Source organism: Rhinolophus sinicus, chromosome 10, assembly GCF_057876585.1.
Source record: "Rhinolophus sinicus isolate RSI-liver-muscle chromosome 10, RSI-T2T, whole genome shotgun sequence".
NCBI classification, from domain to species: domain Eukaryota; kingdom Metazoa; phylum Chordata; class Mammalia; order Chiroptera; family Rhinolophidae; genus Rhinolophus; species Rhinolophus sinicus.
The window spans coordinates 16,328,587-16,346,305 of NC_142510.1; the positions used below are offsets into that span (position 1 = coordinate 16,328,587).

Genomic DNA, 17,719 nt, shown 5'->3' on the forward strand with positions numbered 1-17,719 from the left:
CCCATTATCGATTCAGGACCTTATTGGCAGGCACAAGGCGTCAGGCTCAGGTGGGCTGCCACGTGCAGTGGCCTGCGGTGGCCTCCGGCCACAAGTGCTGGCATCCCAGGTCACGTGCTCAGGCCTGCAGCTGCTCCAGCAGGTTTGCTCCCACACGTGTCCCTTAGTCCTTGGGTATGGCACACTGCCCGGCAGCTGGCAATGCAGTCTGTTATCGTGTCTGATTTTGTAATCTACATAAATCATGCTATCTGGGAAAGGCTAACCACAGAATTTTTAAATAACTTACTTTATTGTAAAATTTAGAAAATAAAAGCAAAGGAAAAAAATGAACTATTTTTAGCTATTAGCTGCACAGTTAAGTAAATCGATAACGTTTCAAAACCCTAAGATTGAATTCCTACATATGCAGAGCTGTTAAGAAAAACTGGATCTCAGCCCCAGGTTTGCCTCCCATCACCTCTCGGGTTCAGAGGTTCCCTCTTGCTGGCCGCTGCCTTAGGGGTGTCAGTAGCTTCAGTACTTTCTGTGCCCTGGGAAGATTCCCAGCGAAGAGTCCCCGAGTCCCTGGTCCGTCAGCCCTGCAATGCAGACGGGTCTGGATGGGAGCACGAATGGGGCGCGGGAGCCCAGGGGTCTGAGTCTCTGCCAAGGTGGGCCCCAGCTATATCAGGAGGAGGTGCGTTCTCCCTCTGTCTGTCTGTCCCCTTCGCTCGCCCTCTGTCCTCTTCGGTGCCATGTTCTACCCTGAACCCAGATTGAGGTACCCGCAGCTGATCGCCTGTTCTAATGGCATTTACATACTTTTGCATCAGTGAGAAATTTTGTGGTAAACTTTTGGAGATCTGTTGACATGAAAGTGCAGGCGTAGCTTCGTCGCCCTCTTTTCAGTTATTACCAAATTTACTCAACATTATTCTGGTTTGGACAATTCGGTAAGGTGAGAAAATAAATATGAGGTGTATCTTTTTGAGTCAAAGTGATCACATGTTTACGTTCACGGATACGGTTATGTTAACTCTTAGAGAATTGCATAAAATTCAATTAGTGAGAATTTATCACAAAACAAATAAGATAAATAAACAAAAACAAGTTCTTCTGTACTGGGGTGATGCTCCCTTTGAAAATAGAATGGAAACTATGGCCATAAAATTGAGGAATAAGAAAATTCAACTGAAAGAAAACAGAAATCTTTACTGAAAAACGTAAAATAAAACTAAACCCGGTCAGAGGATGCTGTGTGGTCCCGACCGCCCTGGCGTAGCCCCTGAATCGTGGGCGCATGTCGGTCGCGTGTGCTTGCACACTTGTGGGTGAGGACAGCTCCCGGTCCTCATCCCGTCAGGGCCCGTCCTGCAGCGCAGCCCGTGGAGAGCCGGCCACGCGTGCTCGGGGATCAGCAGGGACAGAAAAGGCTCTGGGAGCCGTTTGGGAGTCAGGCAGCACCCCGGTATCTCTCCTGGCCATGCCTCGTCCTAGGCTCAGGGCTCCTGACCCCCAGGACACAACACGGCCAAGCTGCCTCTATGTCCAGTTGTTTGTTGTTTGTTGTTTGTCTCCCTACGTGAGGTTTCCTTGGTGTGGCCGTGCTGCGAAGTAACATGTGGCTTTGTCCCTACAGGAAGAAGAAGGCGAGGAAGGGGATATGTCCTCTGCCCCCCCGGGCACTAGTCACAAGCTGCCTTCGGCCCCCGCCTGGCACCACTTCCCACCCCGCTACTCAGACGTGGGCTGCTCAGGGCTGCGGGACGCGCACGAGGAGAATCCCGAGAGCATCCTGGACGAGCACGTGCAGCGCGTCATGAGGACGCCCGGCTGCCAGTCGCCGGGGCCGGGCCACCGCTCCCCTGACAGCGCACACATGCCGAAGCTGTCGGGGGTGCTGGGCACTGCAGCCCTGGGACACGGGAAGCACGTGCCCAAGTCGGGGGCGAAGCTGGAAGCGGTCGGTCTGCACGTCCACAGGCACAGCCACCACCACAGCCACCACGGTATGGCCAGGCCCAAGGAGCCGGCTGAGGCCGAGGCCCCCCGCCGGACGCAGAGCAGCTTCGCGTGGGGCGTGGAGCTGCACAGCCACACGGGCAAGCCCCGAAGCCACCTGGAGAGCGTGGGTGCTGCCCCCAATGCCAGCGACAGCCTGGCCCACAGGTGAGTGTCAGCGGTGGTCGGAGCTGTGCTTTGAGATCGGGGCTGCGGGTTCTTCGCCCCTGGGCTTGTGTCTCTGAGGGGCACGTGTCTTCCCAGGGAGGAAGGGGTCACCATGAGAGGCCGTGTCTCCTACGGATTCTGTCCGGTGTTCTAGGCCAGAATTCCCCTTTAAAAGTCTTTAGACCAAGGTCAGCTGCGGAGGCTGCAGGCTTGTGGTGGTCAGGGGCTCAGGCGCCAGGCTTCTGCTTGGGCTGGCGGGCTGGCTCGGGCTCCAGCTTGGAAGGGTGGTTGGATGAAGACCCATTTCAGAGGGCAGTGTCGGGGAGCTGGGGTGGCCAGGCTCTGCGTGCCTCCGCCAGGCAGGTGCCCCGGGCTGGGCCAGTGCTGCAGCTGACCCTTAGCGCTAGCCTTCCCAGCCTGTGCTGCCTGGACTCCTCCTTTCATTTCCTGCTGTGGAGCCACCGGAAACAACCCCAGACAACCCCAGAGCCCGTAAAACACACCACTTTGCCAAGGACTCCAAGTTCAGGGAGCCATCGGGGGCGGAGCACAGGTGGCCAGCCGTCCAGTGACGAGCCAGGTAAAGTCAGCGGGTGACTCCCCGGTCTTGGCTTTTGCAGCGGGAAGGCCGGCACGACCTCCAAACGAAATGCCAAGAAGGCCGAGTCGGGGAAGAGTGGCAGCGCCGAGGTGCCCGGCTCATCGGAGGACGCAGAGAAGAACCAGAAGATCATGCAGTGGATCATTGAGGGGGAGAAGGAGATCAGCCGGCACCGGAAGGCCGGCCACGGGTAAGTGGCGCCGGTGCCAGCGCCGGCCGGCTCGAGAGCTGCCCTCCCAGGGTCCTGTGTGGCGTGGCATGGCCCCACCCACCGTCTTACTGCAAACCATGTGCAGTGGAAGCAAGAATTCAGAGGAATCAGGTCCAGCCCATCACAGCGTGGGCCTGTTGACGCCTCCCTGTGTGGATCTGGGGTGGGGTGGGGTCCTGGACGCAGCTGCAGTGTCCTGGGCAGCAGTGCCCTCCGGTGAGGTCAGTCTGAAGTCACCGTGCCTCTCTCTCTGTGAGCTCGTCTTCCTGCTGCCCCCGCGGTGCGGAGGTGGCTGCTGTCACACAGCTGCTCTCATGAGATGAGGTGATTTGTAGGGTGGCGACGCTTCCGTGTGAGAATGACCACAGGCACCGCGGCAGCAGACGGGGCTGTGGGAGGCGTCTTGTGTGTGCACCTGGTCGTCCCCTCAGGGTCGGTGGGGGAAGGGGCTCGTTTAGGCTGCGTCCCTCCGAGCTCTGGGTGGCCGCACAGGGCCAGAGGCAGCTCTGGGAGTCTGGAACCAGGCCGCCCCAGACAAGCCCACTGCCCTGCTTGCTCAGTCCATTATAGGGTGGACGCGGTCGGCTTAGATGGAGCTGGGCCCGAAGCAGTGACACCTAGGGACCAACAGGCCTGGCACTGGTGGCATCTGCCCATCAGTGGGCGGGCCGTCCCTCCTTGCTCGGCCTCAGACTTCCCTGACCTTGGGAAAAGCCCCCCACCAGTGTCCAGACCCCTTTGCAGCCACACAGCTTGTCCTGGTGAGGGCTTCTCTTGAGGAGCCGCTCTCCTGTCCTGCTTGCGGTGAGGTCGATTCTCGGCTTTTCTGGATCTCTCTCTTGTGGGTTTTCACAAGGAATGGGTCTGTCCTGTCTGGTCGTCCCACCCCAAACAGGATTTCTGTGGCTGAGGAGTAAGAGGCATGTCTACAAGTAGCTTCCCAGGTTCGGAGGCTCCTGCTGTCAGCTGGGCTTCTTTAATTTATGGTCTTCAGTGTCCACCAGACCCTCTGGCTTCTGCCCTTGTTCTTACATAAGACAGGTCAGATGGGGGCGGGGGACAGGGAGTGAGGGGTGGGGAAATGGGGGTGTAGGAGACTGGAGGGGGCAGCGTTGGGGGCAGGGAGATGGGGCTGGCTTTGGGGGGCATTTTAGGAGAAAGAGCCCACTCCCCCCACGGTACCTTTCCTTGGGCAGTTCTTGCGTCACGAGAGCACTGGGCCAGCCACCTTCCCAGGGGGACCTCGGGTTTCCTCATCTCTGCTCCTGGTACTGAGACCCACTTTCTAACTGTAGCTGAGAGAAACTGACGTTTTCACTCACATTCCACCCAGCGGTTGAGTAATGGCTGTGGCACAAGTATAAAGCAAATTCTTAGTATTTAACCAAAGGGAAAGGCATGATACCACATCGAGGGGAAAAATTAGGAAAAATTGTGTATAGTTATGCAGAGTGTGTTAAGTATTTTTAATAGAAAAAGAAATAGACCAATGTTCTGAGATTGGCTATTTCTAAATTAGGATATTATGGATTGTTTATATTTTTTTCTTTGAATTTCCTACGTATTTCGGATTTTTCATAAAGAGCATTTACTTTGATATCAAAGCATTTTTTTAAGTAAACTTTTTTTTAAAACAGACTTTGTATAGGATATGATTTATATTTCAATAAAGCTATTAAAAATAAGTTACAAAAAAAGAAGTATGTGAGCAAGGAATGCCAGTGTCACGCGGGAGAGGAGGAAATTGCTGACGTTCACATGGCTTCCGTGGCCAGGGCACACCTGCCCCAGGTGTCAGGGCCGCATGTGCCTCTGCTGGCTCTGCCCGGCTCCTGGTGCCTGCCTGTGGCCGGGGGTTCATTTGCTGCCATATCTGTTCTCTTGCTCCCAAGGTCTTCTGGGGTGAAGAAGCAGCAGACTCACGAGAGCTCCAGGCCCTTGTCCATAGAACGTCCTGGGGCCGTGCACCCCTGGGTCAGCGCGCAGCTCCGCAACTCTGTCCAGCCTTCCCACCTCTTCATTCAGGACCCCACAATGCCCCCCAACCCGGCCCCCAACCCTCTGACACAGCTGGAGGAAGCCCGGAGGCGTCTGGAGGAGGAAGAGAAGAGAGCCAGCAAGGTGCCCTCGAAGCAGAGGTACGGGGGACAGAGGAGGGCCGGTGCCCATCCAGGACCCTCCAGGTGCCATGGCTCTGCTTTGGGGTGGAGCTCCCCAATGCCTGAGGTTCACACGTAGAACCACGCTGGGCGCCCCACAGCGTCCCGGGCTCCTCCTTCCACACGGCCCTGCTGGGCGACCAAGGCCTAGGGGGGCAGGCGGTCATTACACTGCCCGGGGAAGGCGAGCGTGCCCTTCCCCTGGTCACGCCTGTTCTGCTTGTGAGCGTGCACTCGCCCCGGCCTTCGGGGGAGGCTGTGGGGTTCCCTCCATGGCGTGGAACTGCTGGAGGTCACTCAGTTGGGCCACCACTAGCTGCTGTGCAGGCTGAGCTCAGAGAGGTTGGTTCCGGAGGTCCTAGCCGCCTCCCTTCACAGCTACACGAAGGGGAGCCCTAAACGGTGCCTGCTGCCACTGTGGCCTCAGGCCAGGCCTTTGTCTCTCCCCGTGGGGAACAGGGAGACCACCCACTTGTGGGTGGCAGGCCTTCTCCCCAGCCCTAAGTGTGGCTTCCCTGAGCCTTTCAGCTGGGCCTTGAGGTCCCTTGTCCCTGACATGCTGATTCATTGGAACCCGCAGGCAGTCAGGGTCTCTGAGGGGCCGGGAATCTAGTTCTTACGGGCCTGGCATCGCGGCCAGTTTCTCAGACGTTCCCGGTTCCCCTCACCAAGTCTTCGGTCATCTGGGGTCCGGCCTGCTTCCCGTGGGCCTCCCTGTGTGGGGAGCCTTGTTGCTGTGGGGAAGACGAAGTCAGGGTGTGGGCTCGGCCCAGCGTGCATCTCGTCGGGCACAGCTGGGGGCCCGAGTGTATCCCCCGGTCACTGAAAGTGACCATGTTTCCAGCCCACTGTCTTACCTCGTGGTCTTGTTCACGCAGCGTAGAGCCAGGCGGCTGCAGGAGGCCTGTGACCTGGCGGCAGGAGGGCAGTGGAGGGCAGCCTGGGGAGGGGCCGGGGCACAAGGGCAGGAGCTCTTCTGCCAGGAGCTTCCTGGGACTTCGCGTTTGCCTCGATCTCTTTGGGGCAGGGCTCGCGTCCCCTCTTCTCGACAGTACCCAGCGGGCCCCTCACAACAGTGTGTTTTGTTTTAAGCCACCTGTGGGGTTTCGGCCAGTGACTGGCGTCTGCATGTGTCATGGGTCCAGGGCTCTTTGAAAACGTCCACAGAGCAAAGGTCTGGAGGCGGCAGTGGGGGTGCTGGACCTCCCCACACTCTTCGTGGGGTGACCCCCACCAGGGCAGTCAGAGCAGAAATCACTCTAAGAGCCGCACAGCGCATGCCCAGGGTGGACGGCCACTTGGAGGGGAGCCGCTGGGCAGTGAGCCCCGGGGCAGGACTGGCCGCTGCCAGCAGAGCAGTGACCGCGCTCCAGGACCTGGGCTTGTGTCAGAGCGCCAAGTGGGAAGAGCCGCGCCCCCAGGGAGGAGGCCACAGGCAGGTCCCCTTGCGTGTGGATGAAGTGACAGGATCCTAGCACCTCACATGAGGGTTTCCCCAAGTGTGTGCCAGGGAGCCCGAGGGCTCTGGCCGAACGAGCCATCAGGGACCTGGGAACGATGCAGGCAGCTTCCGTTTCTTGGCTGGTCCTGGCAGCTCCACCACCCAGGAGGGGGTTTGGTATCTTACCCGTCTCACACAGTGGGAGCCTGGCGTGATGCTGATGGACCCTCTTGAGGAGTCCCTGCTCCGCCCGCTGTCTGTCACCTGGTTGTCACCTAGGAGTGGAGGCGGTCCTGCCCCAGGCCTGCGGGGCTCACTGACGCGGTTGTTCCCTAGGTATGTGCAGGAGGTCATCCAGCGCGGGCGCTCTTGCGTCAGGCCGGCGTGCACGCCCATGCTGAGCGTGGTGCCAGCGGTGTCCGACATGGAGCTCTCCGAGACAGAGTACGTGCGCCCCCGCGGGCCTTCCCGCACTGCCCACCCAGCCCTCGCTGTGGGCCAGGCCTCGAGGAGCAGCTGCTGTTCCGAGGGCGGGAGCCTGGGCATCGCACGGGAAGAGCTGGGGCTGCCAGCTGCCCACAGGCCTTTCCTTCCTGTCTCTCCATCAACGGGGACACTGACCGTCCACGTGGTGACAAATGACCAACAGGCCAGAGAGGAGGTCTGCTCTGCCTCCTCCACTCTGACCACACATCCCGCCTTCTTTCACTTTCCCGAGCTTTCCAGCCGGGCCTTGGGACGTCACAGGGTCAGGGCTGCAGCCGTGATTCCCCTGACATGCTGCCGACTGGAGGCGTCAGCACCTGTGGTGCGTGTGTGCCCGGCGCTGTGCGTACAGCGAGCCTGGCTTTGTGCTCATGTGGGACGTATCTGCTCCCGGGCACGCGTGGAACAGTGTGGTCGTTTAGGGACCGACAGGCCACATGCAGACAATGGTGGCCACCTCCTCATCCCTGCACTTCTGCTCGAGACAGAGCAGAAGGGGGTCCCCCACCTCAGCCCTCACCAGGCTCACCTCAGACGTCAGCCAGCTCAGAGCTTCGCTACCCAGTCACTGCTTCCCTTCTGTGGAGAACAGGCCCACTCAGGACCCCCCAGCTGGACTCCCGGAACAAGTGGGGTTTGAGGTTGCAGGACTAGGGAAGGAAAGCAGGCTTCAGGGAGCCTGGCTCGAGTGCACAGCCACGCAGATGAGGTGACTGCACGGTGTGTGCCAAGGAGCACCAGGGCCGGGAGGGTCCCCAGTGAGCTCACGTGGCCTTCCTGGCATGACGCTGGCACAGGAAGCTTCCTGCCTCGCCTCGCTGGCGGGGACAAGGGCTGTACCCACATGTACCCAGACTCCTCCAGAGCAGTCGCAGGGACCAGGGACGCTGGGGAACAGAGGGAGTACTGCCTGTCCCAGAAAGAGCTGCTGCTCAGCGCCCATCAGGATGGGGGCTGATCCCACCTGGGCAGAAAGGAGAGGGTGTTGGCCTCACACCGCTCTCTGGAAGTCTGGCTGGCCGCTGCCTCTGGTCTCTGGACAGGTTCTCTGCTATAGGGCAGGTCCATTTCAAGATCCGTCACAGTTCTGTTTGGCCAATCCCTGGCCTTCAGATGTTTTTGAAATTTTGAGGCTGTAGGGTTTACTAAGGTACAAACAGTAGCCAGTCTAGAGGCGGGGGCTGCATTGGTTCCAGTGGCCCGGCCACCTTGAAAGCGAGGTGGAGGGATCCACCGTGGGTTCCAGCCCTGAGAAGCCTGTCTGCCCACTTTCATGTGTTCTGGGTCAGGGTGCTACCTGCCGGCCAGCTCAGGCCTCAGTGAGACCCGGGGCTTTCCAGTAGGCAGAGGAGGGCAGCGGGCAAGCCCAGGCACTGTGCAGTGTGGGGCAGACGGGGTGGGAGATGAGCGGGCGTCACACTGTGTGCCTTGGTGCGTGGGTTTACTGCAGAGCTGGAGCCCTGGGTTGAACCAGCGTGTGTGGCGAGGGCCCCGGGAGTTGGATGGCACTGTGCAGGTGGGGTGGGTGCAGGGACTTGTGGATGCAGGACGTTTCTGAGTGAACTGCCACTCACCCCTGCAGGCCCTGCCCCGTCGTTTACTGGGGAGCCCAAGGCTTGAGGCCCCTGTGGGGTGCCCCGTGGAACCCTGAGCCCAGCAATCACTGCTGCGTCTTTGCCTCCAGGATGAAATCACAGAGGAAAGCGGGAGGCGGGAGCACCCAGACGTGTGACAGCATCGTCGTGGCCTACTACTTCTGCGGGGAGCCCATCCCCTACCGGACCCTGGTGAGGGGCCGTGCCGTCACCCTGGGCCAGTTCAAGGAGCTGCTTACCAAGAAAGGCAACTACAGGTAAGAGTGAAGGGCTGGGGTCTGTGGTCGCAGGCACCCTGCCCAGAAGACAGTGTGTGTCCTGTTCCGCCCTATTCTCATCCCATCTGATCCCTGTTCCCCCCCTTACTCACCCAACCCTGAGCTGCTAGCGGGAACCCCTGGATGTGTGAGGCGTGGGCGGCCTTGGGGCTCCCAGCCCGAACTCCCAGTGCCGTGACTGAGGCCTCCAGGCTTCCAAGGGGTCTGGACAGTCGTTGCTTTAAAGGTGGCGGAACAGGCCCAAACACTGTGGTCTGTCGGTCCCCATACTGGTCTACCCTGGGTGGGCCTTGTTTCCAGCCTCCTAACTCAGCCATATTTACCGGATGTGGAAGCCAGGGCTCCCCTTCCAAGGGTCCAGACCTCTTTCCCAGCATCGGCTGTGGGCTGATTGGCCCTGCGATCCTGAGACCAGCCCCTGGAGGCTCCTGAGCGAGCACTGTAGGGGGAGCAGGGGGCGGATGAGGTCTCAGCTGGGGTCAGCCCACGGTGGCCTCAGGTGGGTGGTTTCCTCTAGCCACTGAATGACGAGAAAGTGCCCTTGGGAGGATGTGGCCACTGGAGGAGGGCCTGGGTTCCATTGGCCTCCGCTGGGGCCTTAGTAGGGGCACATCACCCCGATGGAGATGACAGGCTCGGCCCTTAGGAAACAAACCCCAAACCTGCCCCTTGCTCCCCCATAGCACCTTAGAAGCCAGGGCAGGGGACCCCACACGAGGTCCGTGTGCTGTTCACTGTCAACTGTCTGGCAAATGGGCACCAGGAAGAACCAGCCTGTGTGCCCTGCATGTGCCTGGAGCGTGGCTGCCAAGTGCTGTGCATGTGTGGGAACCTGGGGCCACCCGGCTAGGAGGTTGGGAGACCCCAAGGGTGTGGGGGTGTGGGCAGGAGAGGAGTGGACAGGCCCTCATCTCTCGCACCCCCCCTCTCCCCCCCTCCCCCCAGATACTACTTCAAGAAAGTGAGTGACGAGTTTGACTGTGGAGTGGTGTTCGAGGAGGTTCGGGAAGACGAGGCCGTCCTGCCTGTCTTCGAGGAGAAGATCATTGGCAAAGTGGAGAAGGTGGACTGAGCGGCAGCCCCGCCTCTGCACCAGGCGGGGCCTGTGGCAGCAGGCGTGGGGGAGCCACTCCGGGAGCCAGGACGCGCCGTGCCGTGCCAGGTGCTCTCACGTGTGTGCCAACACACAGCTCCGGCGGGAGGCCAGGGGCTGCCCGCCCTGGAGCCGCCCTCCCCTTTGGTCTGTCTGTGTCCAGGTGAGCGGGGGTCCCGCTGAATGGTCCCACAGGCGTCTGTCCGCTGCTGACGAAGAGGGGGCCATCCACTTTGCTCCCCGCAGCCATACTCTGAGACTCCACCCAGCAGGGAGCCCACCATGGGGCCACCACAATGACCCTCCCCAGCGGCCCCCTGCTGCTAACCATGGGCCCACCCCCTGACACCTCCCTGCCAGGGTGCTTACACCACAGGATCTGCTTCTGCCTCCTGGACTCGCCCGTCATACCCTGCCCTGGTCAGGCCCAGCCCAGGCCTGGCATACGGGGGCCTGGGGCAGGGGGGCTCTAAATTGTACATGTCACCGAGTGCCTTCAACACAGCTTGTCTCTTGCCTGCCACTGTGTGGACCCGGCGACGGGGCACCTGGGTGTCCCCTCTCCACCCTCAGTTTCCACAGCCCCGGCTCAGCGGGTCCGGGCCCCGCCTTTCTAAGGGCCCATGTAAATATGTACATTTCTCAGGCCAGGGCCAGCAGGGGGCTGCCCCAGCCCATTTTTCATGCGCTGACTTGTACAATTATCTTTTCAAAGGTACTTGGATAATAATGAAATAAAACCATTTTTGAACCTTCCCTCGCTGTGGAGTGTACCAGTCTTCTGTGGGTAGTGCCTGGCAGGTGGGTACGCCATCCTCGGCCAGCTTCTGGCACGAGTGGCCGGTCTCCTGTAGCCTGGCCTGGCTACTCAGCAGCAAAGGACGGGCTCGGGGGTGGGGTGCTTGTGGAGCCATGCCAGCTCTGGAGAGGGAGTGGCTAAAGCTGGCAGCAACAGCGTGTTCCCTCCCCCCTTTTCCTGCCCAGGTGGGGACCCAGACCCATACCCAAGCCAGGGATCCACTGAGCGCTGGGGGCAAGGGCTGGGCCCCATCCAATATGGAACGAGCCCCAGGAGGCTGAGGTTTGGCCAAAGCCAAGGGCCAGGGGGCCAGGCCTGCTCAAGAAACACACACAGTCCAGGACCAAAGCTCTTTATTCAGGGCCCACAGTCTCCCAGGCCCCGGAGGTGACGGCTCCCCACCCTGATGTGGGGGCGGCTACAGCTCTTCCTTGGGCTCCGAGGTGGAATTGGCTGGTGTCTCCTGGAAGGGGTCACAGAGGCGCAGCTGGAAGCTGTACCCTGAGCCCACCCCTGCCCACTCAGTCCCATGGTGGTGCTTCCCGAGGACTTATCCAGAGGCCTGGCACCTTGGGCAGAGGCACTCACCAGGGAGGGGGCTAAGGACTCTTCTTCCGTGGGCTCCTCTGCGGGCAGCTCACCCCCGTTGTCCAGGAACTTGGAGAAGGTCTCCAGGTCCCTGGCGCTATTGTATTCAATCACCTGAGGGGAGAGAGACAGGATGGTCTGGAGGACAGGCCCCAGCCAGGCCACGCCCTCTAAGGCCAGGCCACACCCACCCCAGCCTTGCACTCTGAGTCCACACCCCATCCCAGGGCCAGCCCTGAGGCCACACCCCAGGGGCCACACCCTCCAGGGCCACACCCCCTGGGGGGTCACACCCTCTGGGTCCGTGCCTCATCTCCACCTGCAGGACTCAGACCAAGGAAGATGGGGACCTGCCTCACCTTCCGACCTGGCCCTGCTGGGAAGTACTTGAGGGTGGGGAAGCCGTGCACAGTAAAGGCCTCCAGCTCGTTGGCTGTGGCGTCCAGCTCAGCAATGACGATATCCTCATGGTCCTTGTACTTCTCGGCCAGCTCCTCCCAGGCCGGGGCCATCTCTTTGCAGTGGGTGCACCACGGGGCATCTAGGATGGCAGGCGTTGGCATGGCCAGCAGGGCCCCCTACCACCCACCCGCCCACTGTCCCCCACACTCCACACTCACAAAACTTGACAAACACATTCTTGGTTTCGTCAAAAGCCACCTGCTCGAAATTCTTTCCCACGAGGGTCTTGACCGGTCGCTGGTCCCAGTCGGGGGGGACCTCCTGGCTCAGGAGATAGGGCTGGGGAAAGCGGGGCAGGGCGCTTTGCCGGGGATCTCTCCTCCCACCTGCTCAGCCCGCTCCCACCCCACGCCCCGGGTGGATGACCCAGCACGGACCTTGACCTTGCCGCCCAGGACTGCGTGGCAGAAGGCGGTGACCGAGGCTGCAGTGAGCGGCCCACCGTCCGCAGGTTTGTACTTCTTGGTGGTCTCCATGTTGATGAAGCGCAGGGTGGGGGCCTCCTCGGCCTTCACCCCAAAGTACTGCAGCACGTGGCTGTTGTCGGCATCCACGTCCACCACCACGAACAGCACCTGCCGGCAGGGAGTCCACACTGTGCACTGCCTTTGCCACCACCCGTCCCCCTAGGCCAGCCAGTACCTGCCCCCGGAACGGGGGAGCCGCCTCCCTGAAGCCCGCCAGCAGCTCCTGATGCGGGGCCAGTGTCTGGTTGATGAACAGCAGCAGATGGTTGAGGATCTTGGCCGCAAAGATCTTAGGGGACGTCTGCAGGGGCAGGGCGGACTCGTGGGGCCAGCTCCTGTGGTCACCCTCCTACTCCCCCACCCCCACCCCACACCTGCCCCTGCACCTGCAGCCCCACTCACCTCGCTGTTGTACTCCGTGACCAGGTGCAGGCTGTGGGTGAGGAGGAAGTAGGACAGATCCCCCTGGTCCAGGCCCAGCTCCTCGTCCACTGGGAAGTCTGCCCGCCCCTCGTCAAACTGGACAACGTCAGGGGGGGTCAGCAGGAGCCGCAGCGCTGACCCGAACCCCCACCTCAGCCCTCACCCCAGCACCGACCCACCTTCTTGAAGAGGACCACGGTGTCCTTGGTGAGGCCAAACTTCTGAAAGAGCTGCGGCCGGTCAGTGAGGCCAAAGGTCATGTCCAGAGCATCCTGGGCCAGGGCCAGGAAGGTAGCCACGTCCTCGTCCTGTAGGTCCTAAGGGGCCCACACCTGTGAGGCCAGCTGGGGCCACAGGCTCTGCTCCCCAGGCGTGGCCCCCTGGGCCACCAGCTCACCTGGAAGAAGCCGATGACCACCACATCCTGGGCATCTAGCAGGGCCTGCGTGCTCTCCTCATCCTCCAGCCGCGTGGCGCTGGAGCCCACCCGCCGCCTGAGCCACTCAGCAATGCCTTTGGCCTCCCGGGGGCCTGTGGAGAGTCCCCTCAGCGGGTCCAGCCCCTGCCTCACCCCACGCCACCCCACACACGCCTGCCCCCTCGCCCCCGCACCAGTGTACTCCTCCGAGTGTGTGCGGTTCCCGTCACGGAAGAACTTGAGCGTGGGGTACTCTGTTACAGCAAACTCCTTGGTCAGTTCTGGCTCCGCGGGCCCGTCCACTTTGGCCAGCCTGGTTTGGGCTGACTCTGCCGCCAGCAGGGCAGCCGCCTTGCTGTACTCTGGGGCCAGCGCCTTGCAGTGCCCACACCATGGGGCATCTGGGGGACAGGGCCGTGAGTGGCCTCTGGCCTCCACTGCCCCAGCTGCAGCCCCTGCCCCAGCCTGGCCAGAGCTGGCAGACCTTGGGGCCAGTCAGGTCCAGCACTGAGCCTGTCCTATCTACACCTCCCTCCTTCAGGGGCCCACTGGAGCCTCAGCCACCCCAAGCCTAAGCCCCAGAGACCAGACTACGGACACCCCTCAGCTGGGGGTGCAGCCGCCAGCACCACCCAGTGAGTTTGAGAAGAATCGTCAGGTGGCTGCTCCTGGAGGCCGGCCTGCCAGCCATATGCCACTCAGTGCCTGCTGAGACCTGCCAGCTCAGTGGCTTTTACGTTAAAGGGTTGTTCAAAAGCCACATAAAAATATGCAAGGCCTGAGTTTGATCTGGCCCTTCACAGAAAGAGGGGTTCCCTCTGCACCTGTGCCTCCCCTCCCACCCGCTTAGGCTGGACCCCCAGGCCCAGCTCAGCCCCAGGGCTCTGCCTCAGGGGCCCTGTGGAGCCCCACAAAGGCCCCTCAAGTGCATAAGCCCCCAGGTCCACGGGGTGGGGGGGGTGGACCCACTGGGCGGCCCCTGTGGGTGCCCCTGCCCTGCTGACCCTGTGCACTCACAGAACTCCACCAGCAGGGCAGGGTGCTCCCGCAGGGCCAGGCCCAGGGTGTGCTGGTTCAGCACCAAGATCCCATCCTCCTCAGGGATCTCCTCCTCTGGGGGCTCCTCTGAGGGACCCCCGGGCCCTGGCTCTTGTCCCCGTGGGCCTGAGACCCCGAGCAGCAGCAGCAGCAGCACAAGCAGAAGCTGGCTGTCCATGGCAGTGCCAGGGCTCACGGGGCGGGGGCAGATAAGGGGGCTGGGGGCCAAACAGCTGCCGCCACGTGGCACCCAGGCCTGGTCGCAGGGAAGATAAGGCCCCAAGGCTCCCCCATCCCCGGGGGAGGGGAGGCAGACAGAGGCAACACTGAGGGCACTGAGACAGGGTAACCTTTAATAGGACTATTCAGGGCACAGCACCAGGCCTGGGGAGGGGGTGTCCCGAGACAGGGCAAAGGGCATGGAGGGTCTGGTCACCGACTGAGGGGGCTGGAGGAGGCTCGGGAATCCCTGTGCAGCAACTGACAGAGGCAGGGGAAACAAGGACCCCACGTGGAAGACAGTTCCCGGGACGGGTGTTTGGGGGAGCAGCGCTCAGCTCTTCCAGTCTTGGCAGATGTGGAGGCCCCACTCCCAGGAAAGGTGGTGTTCCCTGTCGTCATCGGTGAAGAAGGAGGTGACCACGTAGGCTCCCCTCACCAGCGCGCCCCGCGGCGCCTCCTCCACCGGAGTTATGAACTCGTACTCCTGGGTGCTCGGGCCATAACTGCCCACCATGTACACGGCCTTGTCCACTGGGGGAGGGAAGGGAGTCAGGGGCCGTCCTCTGTCCCCCTGGCCCTCGCCCGGCAGCCCCCCAGCTGCCCCTTCCACATGGCCCTCACCTCGCAGACCCTGGCGATAGGTGTGATGCAGACACTTGAGGCCACTGACAATCTCCTTATTGACCTGAGGGAAAATGGGTGTTGAGGGGTCTCTCTGGGAGGCTGAGCCTGTGGCTGGCAGGCGTCCCCCAGGACAGCTGCCCTCACCTTGAAGGTAATCTTGACTTTGTAATCAACACCCTCCTTCAGAACGAACACCTGGTTTTTCAGCGTGGCCAGCTCTCCTGTGAGGGAAATTGCAGCTGAGGGACCAACTCCTGTGATGGTTGAGACCCTGCCAGGAGCCCCAAGGCGGGGCCGGCGGTACCTGTGCAGTCTACGTGGTGACAGATCTAAGGACTAGGGTTTGGGTACAGGGGTCTAAGAGGACTCAAGCCACAAAACTCAGTCTGTGGTTTGCAGAGGGGTTTACCTGTAAGGTCCATGGTCATGGGCCCTGGAGCCTGCTCAGACATCAGTGTCAGCCTGGTCACCTGCACGTTGGGCAGGCTCGGGTCTGAGGAGAAACTGGAAGTCCATAGGAGGTACCCGCATCCTGCCCCGCCCCTCCACTCCCAGGGACTGTACGTACCCACAGCCAGAGGCAGGGGCCCTAGCAGCGCCCGCTTATACTTGGCCAGGCTCTCATCATCCGGGTCTAGCTGCTGGATCTCTAGGAGGCTCTTCCTCCCTGGGGCTCGGTACGTTGGGACAGCTTCATCCAGCACCTCGTCTGGAGGCAGCTGCCCCCCGTCCTTGTCCGTCAGAAGGACTGTGAGTTGAGGAGGTGAGTGAGCAACGCCTGCCAGCTTACCCTGGCGTTCCCTTGTCAAACTGGAGCCCCCCATCTGGTTAGCTGGACCTCCCACTGTCCAACGGAACGCAAGAGGAAGCCAGTAAGGGCACGGGGAGGGAGAGGCTGTGGGATTAGGGAAGGGGGTGTGCGTTCAGAGAGGGAAAGGGACATGGGGGCTCAGGGAGCGGGGTGCGCCCCCCTTTAGGAGGGGCCTTGGGGGTGTGGAGAAGGCTCCCAAGAGCAAAGTGAAATCTCTAAGGGCATCAGCTGCCTTCTCCTGGCCCAGCCAGGGCCCCTCCCTGACCCTGAGGCCAAAGATGGCTGGAATGAAGACCCCAAATGGGGGACAGCCCCAAGGACTGGGGCCGCCACCTTTGAAGCAAAGGCTCTGCCCTCACAGTCTTATGGGTCCCCCAGTGCTCTGGGGACTCTTCCTGTTTCCCATAATGCTCTCGGATGCCTCTGGCCCCTACCAACCTGCTCCCGGACTGGGGGCTCTGAACACCTTCCCACAGTCCTAGGGGGTCCTGTCATAGTGCCCCTTGGGGAGGGAGGTTTGGCTCTCAAAACCGACAACTTATGCTTGGGGGCCACCCCCCAGTCTCCTAGAGCCTCTTCCCAAGGTGGGCTGGGGTAAGGGTCTCTCCAAGCCCTTCCCATAGTGTCTTGGGACAGGGTTTGTCTGAGTCCCTGCTCACTGCGCCCCTGTCTTCTCAGGAATCACCACACACGCTGAAGGAGCCCCAGCCCCACCCAACGGAGAGAGGATCTCTAAGGCAGGTTCCCAAGGGGAGAGGGTCCCTCTGTCACCCTGGCTTCACAAACAGACCCGCCCACTCCTGGCTTCTTTCCCTGAGTATTTAGCGTGGATGAAGCCCCCCACCCCCGCCAGAGCCCTGCAGGGGGACGGCGCCACAAGGTCCCCACGCGCGCACCCCCAAAGTTTCCGCGGGGGAAGGGGCCGGTCCCCGCCCCGGGCTAAAACTGCCCCCGCCACGCTGGAGCCCCCCGCCCACGTGGCCGCCCTGGCCTCAACCCGGGTGGCTCACCTCGGGCGCACAGCGCCAACCGGAGCAGTTCCAGCAGCTGCGCCCCCAACTCGCACGCGTCCAGGCCCAGCATGGTGGCCCGCGCGGCCCGGCAGCGCCGCGGAGCCGCCGAGGAGCCGCCGCCCGGCTCGGCGCTCAGCCCCGGCGCGACTGCGGTGAGCTCATCCCGGCCGGGAGCGCCCCCCGCGCCCAGCGCCGCGCCCGCGCCGCGCGCCCCCAGCCGCTCCGCGGACCCCGCGCAGCCCCGCAGAGACGCGCGTGTCGCCCGCACAGCGCCTGCACCCGGTCGTCCCCGCCGCGGGCGCACGGGGACCCTGCACAGCCGCCGCGGACACGGACGCACACGGCCGCGGTCAGGGTCCCAGCCGCCTACCGGACTGCACCCCGCTCTGGCCATTAGGGCTGCCCCACCCCAACGGCGCCAGTGGGAATCCGGGGGGTTCTCCGGGGAAGCTCTCTGGGCGGGGCCGGTGGGACTGGGGGCACCGAGTGGAGCAGGTGCGTCCCCCTCGTGTCCCTGGGCTCTCGTTACCATTATCGTCAGGCAGTGCAGGCCGCACCTGAGGCCCCACCTTTCCCCTGCGCCCCACTCAGGAGCTTCTGTCTGGGCAGAGGGAATTCCTAGAACACCCCCACCCCCTGCCTTGGGGGTTGGGGGGGTCTGTGTGTGTGTGCACCCCAGAGGTTTAGTCACCAGCACAGTGCGGGGGGAGGGGGAAGGTTCCCACCCACATGGCGCGGTACAGTCCCCAGACACACACAGCCATTACTCAGTGTTTTTATTGACTAGGCTGTGTGAGCGGCGGGGGTCAGGTGGGGTCTCTGTAGGCTCGGGGACCCAG

General features: G+C 62.0%; 3 protein-coding genes across 4 annotated transcripts in view; 1 reads left to right on the forward strand and 2 right to left on the reverse strand.

Annotated features, from left to right (window-relative positions):
• Positions 1–10,771, forward strand: part of AXIN1 (axin 1) — a 46,129-nt gene extending 35,358 nt beyond the window's left edge. The window contains exons 6-11 of one of the 2 annotated variants that reach the window (XM_019756229.3): positions 1,622–2,151; positions 2,772–2,942; positions 4,856–5,101; positions 6,900–7,007; positions 8,734–8,901; positions 9,868–10,771. In XM_019756229.3, the coding sequence (XP_019611788.2) occupies positions 1,622–2,151; positions 2,772–2,942; positions 4,856–5,101; positions 6,900–7,007; positions 8,734–8,901; positions 9,868–9,994 (1,350 nt within the window). In that variant the 3' untranslated portion in view covers positions 9,995–10,771. The remainder of the gene's footprint in view (positions 1–1,621; positions 2,152–2,771; positions 2,943–4,855; positions 5,102–6,899; positions 7,008–8,733; positions 8,902–9,867) is intronic. The other variant, XM_019756230.3, reaches the window with a different exon arrangement.
• Positions 10,772–11,150: 379 nt separating this feature from the next.
• On the reverse strand, positions 11,151–14,514 carry PDIA2 (protein disulfide isomerase family A member 2). The gene is made up of 11 exons (XM_019756175.3): positions 14,190–14,514; positions 13,367–13,573; positions 13,152–13,285; positions 12,934–13,071; positions 12,734–12,850; positions 12,507–12,632; positions 12,242–12,439; positions 12,023–12,143; positions 11,762–11,943; positions 11,403–11,516; positions 11,151–11,277 (listed from the first exon to the last, which is right to left on the reverse strand). The coding sequence occupies exons 1-11, from the start codon at positions 14,386–14,388 to the stop codon at positions 11,233–11,235; spliced, it is 1,581 nt and encodes a 526-aa protein (XP_019611734.3). The 5' UTR covers positions 14,389–14,514; the 3' UTR covers positions 11,151–11,232.
• A 27-nt stretch (positions 14,515–14,541) lies between these two features.
• On the reverse strand, positions 14,542–17,658 carry ARHGDIG (Rho GDP dissociation inhibitor gamma). Its single transcript, XM_019756176.3, has 6 exons — positions 16,878–17,658; positions 15,625–15,804; positions 15,466–15,549; positions 15,201–15,277; positions 15,054–15,117; positions 14,542–14,963 (listed from the first exon to the last, which is right to left on the reverse strand). The coding sequence occupies exons 1-6, from the start codon at positions 17,410–17,412 to the stop codon at positions 14,764–14,766; spliced, it is 1,140 nt and encodes a 379-aa protein (XP_019611735.2). The 5' UTR covers positions 17,413–17,658; the 3' UTR covers positions 14,542–14,763.
• Between the last annotated feature and the right edge of the window lie 61 nt (positions 17,659–17,719).

What these genes read in the sequence shown, in the direction of transcription:
- PDIA2 (XM_019756175.3), bottom strand. Translation starts at nt 14,388, where the DNA reads ATGGACAGCCAGCTTCTGCTTGTGCTGCTGCTGCTGCTGCTCGGGGTC. An exon ending in ACACTCGGAGGAGTACACTG is followed by an intron (nt 13,286 to 13,366) that starts GTGCGGGGGCGA and finishes GACTCTCCACAG; the next exon opens with GCCCCCGGGAGGCCAAAGGC. An exon ending in AGTCCTTAGCCCCCTCCCTG is followed by an intron (nt 11,278 to 11,402) that starts GTGAGTGCCTCT and finishes GACCCCTTCCAG; the next exon opens with GAGACACCAGCCAATTCCAC.
- ARHGDIG (XM_019756176.3), bottom strand. Translation starts at nt 17,412, where the DNA reads ATGGTAACGAGAGCCCAGGGACACGAGGGGGACGCACCTGCTCCACTC. An exon ending in GTTGGCGCTGTGCGCCCGAG is followed by an intron (nt 15,805 to 16,877) that starts GTGAGCCACCCG and finishes CTCAACTCACAG; the next exon opens with TCCTTCTGACGGACAAGGAC. An exon ending in CATGACCATGGACCTTACAG is followed by an intron (nt 15,278 to 15,465) that starts GTAAACCCCTCT and finishes TTTCCCTCACAG; the next exon opens with GAGAGCTGGCCACGCTGAAA.